The sequence below is a fragment of the Pyxicephalus adspersus genome, chromosome 3 (genome assembly GCF_032062135.1).
Source record: "Pyxicephalus adspersus chromosome 3, UCB_Pads_2.0, whole genome shotgun sequence".
NCBI classification, from domain to species: domain Eukaryota; kingdom Metazoa; phylum Chordata; class Amphibia; order Anura; family Pyxicephalidae; genus Pyxicephalus; species Pyxicephalus adspersus.
The window spans coordinates 31143020-31152322 of NC_092860.1; the positions used below are offsets into that span (position 1 = coordinate 31143020).

General features: G+C 40.6%; 1 protein-coding gene across 1 annotated transcript; it reads left to right on the forward strand.

Moving 5' to 3' along the window:
• Positions 1-1573: 1573 nt before the first annotated feature.
• Positions 1574-8892, forward strand: RFK (riboflavin kinase). The gene is made up of 4 exons (XM_072404131.1): positions 1574-2043; positions 3944-4095; positions 4909-5011; positions 6293-8892. The coding sequence occupies exons 1-4, from the start codon at positions 1767-1769 to the stop codon at positions 6415-6417; spliced, it is 657 nt and encodes a 218-aa protein (XP_072260232.1). The 5' UTR covers positions 1574-1766; the 3' UTR covers positions 6418-8892.
• Positions 8893-9303: the final 411 nt, after the last annotated feature.

Below are 9303 nucleotides of genomic sequence, written 5' to 3' on the forward strand. Positions count from 1 at the left end.
TACAAGCTATGAAATGGTACTACAGGCTGACATTCAAAAATCCGGCAACCGGACCTGAGGAGTGCCGAATTTCCTAAAATTCAGGATTTTTGAATTTGCCTGTAATTATAATGTACTAACCCCAGAGAACTATACCCGCATGGAATTGGCTTTTTCCTCCATGAGAATGCAAGGGCTATTCAAGCTGGGAAACTGAAGGATCCAAATTATCGATGGCCGGATTTTCGAATATTTATTTGTAAAATATTTGTAAACACTTTCTCTTAATTTTACTGCAACTGTGTTGTATAATACTTTATATTTGTCATTGTTTTCTCATAGTTCTATTGCAATCTCAATGCATCCACTGAAGAAGACTATCCATGAAACGCATCGGCATGTTGAGGCATCTTTTGGTTCCATTACAGCATTCACTCTTCTTGGGTGGGAGTCTGTCAGCATGGCACATCCTGACTTGGTAATATTTCCCCCACTCTTCCTAGCAAAAATGCTCCAAATCTGTCAGATTGCAGGAACATCTCTTGTACACAGCTCTCTTCAGGTCACCCACAGAATTTCTCTTGGATTTAGGTTTGGGCTCTGGCTGGCCATTCCAAAACTCTCTTCTGGTGGAGCCATTCTTTTGTGGATTTGGATGTATGCTTGGGGTCATTGTGGTGCACATGTTGTATGTATACTTCCTAATTCCATGTAGCTCCCCTCCTATTGTGATACTTCCTCCACCTCTTAGATCAGCAGTCGGCAACCAGTGGTTTGCAAGAAAATTTTGGTGGTCCGTGGCTATGGCTGGTGCACCCCCGAGCAGGGTCAGAAGAACCCCTCTGGGGGGACGCCCTGGCAAGAGCCGTGAGCTATGCCTCCCATATGGATTGCAGGCTCAGGGCACTGAGCAGGTTGTGTCTCAGGCCCTGCGATGAGAGAGTGGGCGGGTTCTGGCATCATGACGTCACTATGGGGGAAGTTTCTTCCTCTTTGATTGACACACAGCTCCTCGTGCATGCACTGTCCGGAATCCTTAAGTATAGTGGTCCATAGGTCCGAAAAGGTTGGCGACCACTGAAGAGATTGTAAGCTCTTCTGGTCAGGGTTCTCTCCTCCTCCGGTGTCTGTTATTTGTTGCCCTTTATTTATGTCCTATGTCGGTGCTATATGAATCCTGTCTAGTATTAATAATATTAATAATGATAATAATAAGATAACTTGTTCCCCATGAGACCTGTATGAAACTTTAGGCCATGAGCTCCATTCCTGTCTATGGTACAATCCCTTCCCTGATCATGTTGTGCTCTATCTGCTATTATTAGCTTTTCAAACCAAACCCAACATTATGGTGAAACCTTTACTCAGCTTACAAATGTATTTATATAATTATACAGAAACATTTCTCGCCCTTCCTGGAATCACAGCCCGAGTGATGCTGACAGAGGGACACTGCACCTTTAAGGCGCAGCCACTTGCACCGGAAGCGCCGAGTGTTACACAAGCGTTGTACGGAAACATTACTCTGACGTCACCGGGACACAGCGTTCCAGCTGACATGAGGCGATCACGTGACCCAGCCTAGCAAGAAGCCAGTCACGGTGACAGCAGCAGGCAAAGGTCTGTGTGTGGATGGGAAGCGCCGCCTCAGGAGTGCTGACGTAGTCCTCAAGATCACAGCACCGGCAGCCAGCGGCAGGGGGATCTAGAATCTTCTTACAACGTCACCGCCTCCTTCTTAATCGTCTTGTGTTTGTAAACTCCCCCGTGCTCAGTTCAGCCTTGAGATGTCCCAGCGACGTGTGTGTAGTAGCCGGCTCGGCTGTGGCTCCGGCTCGGCAGCAGGTGGAGTGGCGGAAGCTTTGGTTCTCCCAGTGCCCTCTACGGACGGACTGCGCTCTCTGGGGGGTCACCCTGTGGAAGTGATACGGGACATCGCTCCTGTGGAGCCGGGGAAGAAGAAAGTGGCCCGGGGCCTCGTCATGACTGCGCTGCCCTATTACTGTAGCGGGGAAGTGGTGAAAGGATTCGGCAGAGGGTCCAAGGAGCTCGGAATCCCCACAGGTGAGCCGAGGAAGCGAGTGCTGGCTGCCTCCTTCAGCTGTAATGGGCCCACAGAACCACAAGGGGCCCCTGTAGAGTAAACTCTGTTATAATGACCCCAAATATACATTGTGTGTATACTGTGTGTGTATATATATATATATATATTTATATTTATGTCATGGTTTATACACATACACTGGATTCATTACTACTTTCTACAATAAATGTGAAGGTTTATTCTTCTATTCCCCCCCACCCCTGTATGCATTCTACTGCACACGAGCACCAATGTACCCATCCACATAGCGCACACGAGCACCCCATCCACATAGCGCACACGAGCACCAATGTACCCATCCACATAGCGCACACGTACTGATGGACATTTGTACTGTGTGACCGCAGAGCGTGCTTCATGTGCTTTCATACTTTGCTGGTGTTTTCTCTTGTAACACGTTCCTCCTGGGGAAAGTGGGCACACAAGGTGTCTGTTGCTCCATGCGATGCCACCTGGCTGTGTAGCTATCCAAAGAATGGGAACGACTTTGGAAATGAATGCCAAGTCTAACGAGCAAATCGGAGTTCTGAGGTCAGCAGTACTGGAGGTTTCATCAGACATCAATGTGCCATTCACATTGCATCAGCACACTGTGTGTTAAGGCAACCCGTTCATTATAGATTATCAGCCATCACACAGCAACAAATGGAACAGGCATATAACACCTGGTACGATCGGGTTCTCCACTGAATTTTATTTACAATGCGTAAGAAGAAGCTGTAGGTGGGTGGCAGCCTCTGTATTGTGACCCAAATCTTCAGTACTGAAAGCACTGCACTGAGAAGTGCCGGGCAGTGCGTCCAGCTAAATGGGGCTGGGAGAACACTATATATACATTGATGCCCGTAAATTTGCCAGGATGGATGACGAGCGCTGTACACACATCAGATTCTCGTCAGATAATCGCCTCAGGGCTGAGAATCTTCTGATGTGTGTCTGTAGCCTTAGTCCTGTTTTTTGTTTTTGTTTTCTTTTTTGTGATTTCTCTGGGGACCCATTTACACATTATCAGTGCAGTGTGTGCATGTTGTGTGTTTCTGTACATAACCAGTCCATTCATTAAATATGTTAAAGTTCTACTTTTGAGACTCCATGATCAGGCAGGTCATTCTTACAGAAAGGGACAGGTGATGACCATTCTGCAATAATCTCTCCTATCTGCCTGATCACTTTAGGGTTCTGGCAAAAAAATCTTAGCTGTGTATGGTCAGCTTCGGTTGCCAGAATACCCAGCATTCCCGGCTTCCTCTGCACGTGGCGTGAATGAATACCGGCACGCCTGCACAGGAGTTGCGTCATTCCAGCCCAGCCAATCACGATGGCCAAAAATAGAAAAGAAAGATGTCAGTGCCCTGAGAGAGAATGGGGACAGGTGAGTAAGATGGAGAGGTTGGTTCTGCTTTAACATAATAGTTAATTTGTGAAATAACATGGAAGTTTATTGCAGTCTGTGTGTGTCAAGGTGGTTTGTGTTACATTGACAGGACACAAAAATCATCCCAATTGTGAGGTGTGAAAATGGGTGTCTGTGGATTGGAATGTGCAGATATTAATTTGTTTTTGTGTGCCAATTTTACAGTGATCCAATCATCTTCTCATTAATATGAACATGTATTCTGAGTGTTGTCCAGTGAAATTATTCAAGTATTTGCTGTGGGTATTAATTTGCTCTTTTTATATTAAATCAATGCAGAGAAGTTATTTATGCTTTGCTATTGCAGGGCGCCTCTTGTGATATACTCATGTTCAGTGGGTCTGGTAAAATGCAATTTAAGAAAACCTTTATCAGCTCCAGGTACAAATCAGTCTATTTGACCGCCATTCCGAACTACTGTAACCAATACATTATTTCATTTACAGCTAATTTCCCTGAACATGTTGTGGACAATATTCCTGCCGACCTGACTACCGGCATCTACTATGGCTGGGGCTCTGTTGGTGATGGGGAGGTCCATAAAATGGTGATGAGTATTGGCTGGAACCCCTTCTACAAAAACACCAAAAAATCTGTGGTAAGACCCATTTACCATCCACTTTTTTCTCTGTAAAATTTAATTGACTCTCTTTATAGAGAATTGTTGCGAAACACCTTTTTTAAAATCTGTTGGAGGTTCTTTTTACAGACCACATTCACAATCTATTGGAAGTGACTTTGTTTCTAAAGAAACTTGAAGGTTTTATCTGGTATAGCCTAAAATGTCATTTTTGATCAAATACGAATGCAGAACATGAGTAGCAAGTTAGTTCATTTTAGCCACAGAATATTTGATTCCATTGACAGCAGTCAAAGTGGATCTGCATCTTTTTTTTCCTAATATGCTCAAATTGGCCAACTTCTGTTTCATTAGGAGTATGTGTGGGTAAAAATGTATTTGGCATATTCTTATTTACTATGATATGAGGGTAATAATGACCTTGTCAGAACTGCTATTGCTGCACTGGATTACAAGCAGAGTTATAAACTAATTAGTTCTTCCCTGCTAAACTGGGTAAACATTCCCCCACCCCCCATTTGTTTTTCACATCTACGCCTTGTTCAGATTTTTGGAAGACACCCCCTATTAACGACCTCCTCTCTTAATATCCATAACATCCTCCTTGTTTATGTTTCTAGCACGGTCTGCCCCTCTATATCAACTGTCTGCTGTTCTTATCATATCAGACATTATCATACTACTTACAATTTGTATTTTCAGGGCTGAGATAACTTTTGCTATGCAAGCTAGACAAACCATGATAGTTAAATGATAAGAACTGTATTAACCCAATTTATTGGAACACCAATTTCTTATCTTTGTGCCTTTTTGTTTTTTTTGTTTTTTTAGGAAACTCATATAATTCATCAGTTTAATGAGGATTTCTATGGTGAAGTTCTTAGCATAGTTATTGTGGGCTACATCAGGCCAGAAAAAAGTTTTGATTCTTTAGGTGAGTATCTGGGAAATGTTTAAGGAGAAACAAAATGTTAAGTTTGTGTTATTTCTGTCTATTTGCTTTGTATTCTTTTGTTTGTATGGAAAACCTTGTCAGGGTGTCTGGATAGGTAAGGCTGTGTACACACATTGGATAATTATCTGACACGTACATTGGTCATTCATGGATTATTCAGTATGGATTCATGAGCAACAATCGGGAACAATGGCTGTACAATTTAAGGAGAAGAGAGAGCATTGGGTGCCGTGCTCATCGAGCATATGTGGTGAGCCATGTGTCACTCAGTGGGGAAGAAACTTCCCCCATAGTGACGTGATGTTAGAACCCGTCCCCTCTCCCATCGCAGGCTCAGACCTGCTTGTTAAACATTCTGGAGGGACAGTAGCGCAGGGCTGTGGACACAATAAAATGTGTCAAACAGCCTTGCTCTACTGCCCCCCCCAGGGTGTTTAGTAAGCTATTTAATGTACAGCACTGCTTAATATCTTGGGGCTATATAAATCCTGTTTAATAATAATAATAAGCATGTCTAAGCCTGTGATTGTAGAGTGGGCAGGTTGTGTCTATATGGGGGACAGACCCACGGACCACCGTTTGGGGACCGCTGCCATAGACCAGAAGGGGCTATTGTCTGTAAAGTCATTTGTCACTTATCAAAAAAGATTGTTTCCAGCAACAAACATTTTATGTATGTTCATGGAACCTTTAAGCCCATTAAAATGTGTAAACTGAAAAAAGTATTTGTATTCAAATTTGTCCTAGGCAGAGGCTCTCTCCAGGGCCTAGACTCTTCTTCCAAATGAAGGCCGCCACTGTCTTTTTCAACTGTGAGATTTTTTTTTTGACAGATTGTGAAAAAGCACAAACTTTATACGTAGTAGGAAGTGTTAGACAACATGCCAGTTGTAAATTGCTGCCTTACCCAATAAAATGTGATTTACTTTCTCTGTTCTGGTGTCCAGTGTCATTAAAACCTAAAGTTAGATAAAATTGAACATTTTTGAGTTGTCATTTACGCATAATGTGAGGGAAAGTCCCAGGGCAGGATTAAGATTAAAATGTTGCCCCCTATTCATTTCATTTTCTGTTTTGTTCTCCGGTCAGGGAGTGAAGTGTAAATCTCCCTATTAGGGTGCAGACAGCAAAAATAATTTACCTGCTTGAGTTGTATCCCTCCCCTGCAATATACAAAGCACATGATTGCTGTTATTTTTATGAAGTTATCCTCCTTTTCTCATGGAAAATGTTTTGACATGAACACCTTTTTCTTAACAGATGCCCTTATTGCTGCCATTCACAGTGATATCGAAGAGGCCAAAAAACAGCTGGACCTGCCAGAATACAGGAAACTGAAAGACAAATACTTCAACAATTCTCCGAAAATAATGAATGGCCATTGATGCTGGTCACTCGTTTAGTCATTTGTTATTCGGCACTGCACTGTTATTCGAGCTTTTGGTCAAGTTAGCTTCAGACCAATCTTTTCTCATTAAGGCTTGCTTTATATATTGTTTAAATATACATACAGTAGGTCATTATGCGATACAACCGGCACCTTTTAGTCCTATTTAATCTTTTAATAGTAAACAACCTAGAAAACCACTGACCAGCCTGTGAACACAACATGTGGACTAAAGAAAACAAAATGCTATATATTTAAACTGTTACCAACAATTCTGTAGATATAGAACTTGTACATGTTTGTGGTTTGGTTTTGTAACCGATTGTTATGAAACAATACAGGTGCACACTAAATACCCATCTAATGTGGGCATATATTACCAATATAGATTACATGTTATAGTATACAGTGCAATGCAGCTATCTGTGTAATTTATTTATTTTTGTCTTCATATTCGTGTAAAAAAAATCTGTGAATTTTACCAGAAAGTGCACAAGATAGAATGTTATAAATATCAATTCCTACCTAAATTCTAATTCATAAAAGACAAATACTTAAATCCATTTCGCCATACTAATAATTTTTGTTACTACCTAATTTATAATAAAACTGTTATAAAACAGAATAACAATTGGTAAAGTATCTATTACTTCTTGATAAGGGAAATATAATACTTGTAGTAGTGACATGGACATTTAGGTTATACCTGTGGTCATAGTTCATGTTACTGCACAGCTATGGGATGCCCACAACCTGGAGCGTTTTGTTGGTTCAGTAATGTGACCATCGGTTTACTTATTATCCAAATGTCCAACGGGTCAAAAGTGTGCCAACTACATACTATGGCTTGTCTTTCCGAACAGTTTGAGGGATGGTAGGTGAAATGGTTTACTGTCCTATTGATATGCTGCATGTCTTTGCATATTCTTAGTCAGTACATTTTCATTACATTTTTAAAAATTCATGTACAGTTGTACACTGTTTTTACCATTTTAATGTATCTGGATTTCTGCATGAGAGGCTGCTAAGGTTACTCCATTGTACAAGTACACACAACAGTAGCAGACACCAATGTGACCATTGGAATTTGGACATGAAGTGGCTGGTGGAGTTCAGCTAAACTGAGATGTTAAAAACAAATTTATATTAAAGAAAAAATATATACCAGTTCAACAGCTGGTCTTTTATCAAACTAAATATCACTCAATTACAACTTACTACAGTTTTCAAGGAAAATAGAGAAACATGGAGGCTGACCAGTTTGCGGATGAGACAAGGTGTAGGAAAGTCGGCACTCCTGTGTTCCAGATCAGTGCCTTGGGAAGTACAGAGTTCAGTAAATCTAAATAACAGCCAAGGAGTAAGCAGTTTCTGCAGTATAGGTTAAATTTGAACACATCTCAATAACTTCTATTTTAGTCTCAAAATTGGAATGGGCTGTGGGGGGTGCTCAATTTTCTTTATAATAGTGGATATTATGGGGGTTATTATAATATTTAACAGCAACAGTCTGACTATCAACTTTTTTTATAGCTTAATGTTCAGTCATTGTTGATGTAAATGTTTGGCTGTGTTGGCAATCATCAGGTTCGTTTTAAAGCCAGAATCATTGAGCAGTGTTGTGCCTCCCCCCAGCACTGATGGGTATGACATGCTGAGTTTAGTTGGTGGGTTGACCCAGCAATTTCTTCTTGCAATGTTCTTGCACGTCCCAGATGGTCAGAACCCTAAAGACATCATCGCTATGTCATCTGCTCTGTTATAGCATAAACTGTATTTGGCAGTTTGTATTTTATACAATAAATTGTGTTCTTATTTTTCCTTGCACTGCTATACCTGCGGGACACTGAATATTTTATATTTATTGGCTTTCTCCTGCCTTGTTCAAAGTTTACAGAGTTATAAACCTCTCCCCTCCTTTGTTAATGTTTATCTCCAGTCATGGTCTTTGTTACTTGTAATCCAGTTCATTTCTGCTGTTTTTAGATGTCACATTGTGGCATTAAATATGAGTAAAAAGTGCAGAATGATTATTGGTCAGTTATGTGGGACCCTGTCTTGATTTGTACTGCTGTGTGTTCTCATCCTAAATTTATATTCTATGTGTCTATAAAAATGACCTCTATCTAAAACACAACATTGTATTTACTGTGGAGAATGATGGGGAATGTTTGTGATAATCCAGTTTGTGCAGTCCCCTCCCCAAACCATCTGGCATTATATTTTTATGCTGCTTTCATGCATCATTCTCCACCAAAAATAATGTGTTGTTTTGGGTGAAGCTCACTTTGTTTTTGTTTTTTTTTTCATATCACATGAAGTAATATTCTGTACTTTAAAAAAAAAATGTGTGTTCAGTAAGCTGAATGTTGTCAAAAGCACTGAAGGAAAATGTTGTAGTTCCAGTAAAGAATGATTGTGATTTCCATTAAATGACTATTTTAATAATAAAATATACTTTTCTTTTTCTATACTTCCCTTGTATATCTTAATCAGTGTGTCTTCTTGCTCACACTTCCAGTAAGTTCTAATTGTCTGGTTTCTCATGTACACTTATGAAACTTCTGACTTGGCTTTAGTGGTAACCCTGCTACAAAGTTAACACGAATGGTCTACAGAGCAGTGATTATTTCTTCCTAACCTCAGGTTACCCCAGGCAGAGACAGAATCCTATAGTAAATGAATAGGGACAGTTGATATCTTTCTAAAAGCACTCCAACATTGTTCATTTAGAATGAGCCTGGGGTTGGTGGTTGTCATGTGGGCTTGGCCTTAAGCAGTATGCTGAAGTTTTATTTTATGTAGAAAAAAAAATTATGATTATGAAACAGTATTTATATAGCGCCAACATATTACACAGTGCTGTACATTAAATAGGGGTTGC

Excerpts from the sequence above, each read along its gene's own strand:
- RFK (XM_072404131.1), top strand. The coding sequence starts at position 1,767 with ATGTCCCAGCGACGTGTGTGTAGTAGCCGGCTCGGCTGTGGCTCCGGC. Across the intron at positions 2,044-3,943 it reads GGAGCTCGGAATCCCCACAG|CTAATTTCCCTGAACATGTT; the intron begins GTGAGCCGAGGA and ends TTTCATTTACAG. Across the intron at positions 5,012-6,292 it reads AAAAAGTTTTGATTCTTTAG|ATGCCCTTATTGCTGCCATT; the intron begins GTGAGTATCTGG and ends TTTTCTTAACAG.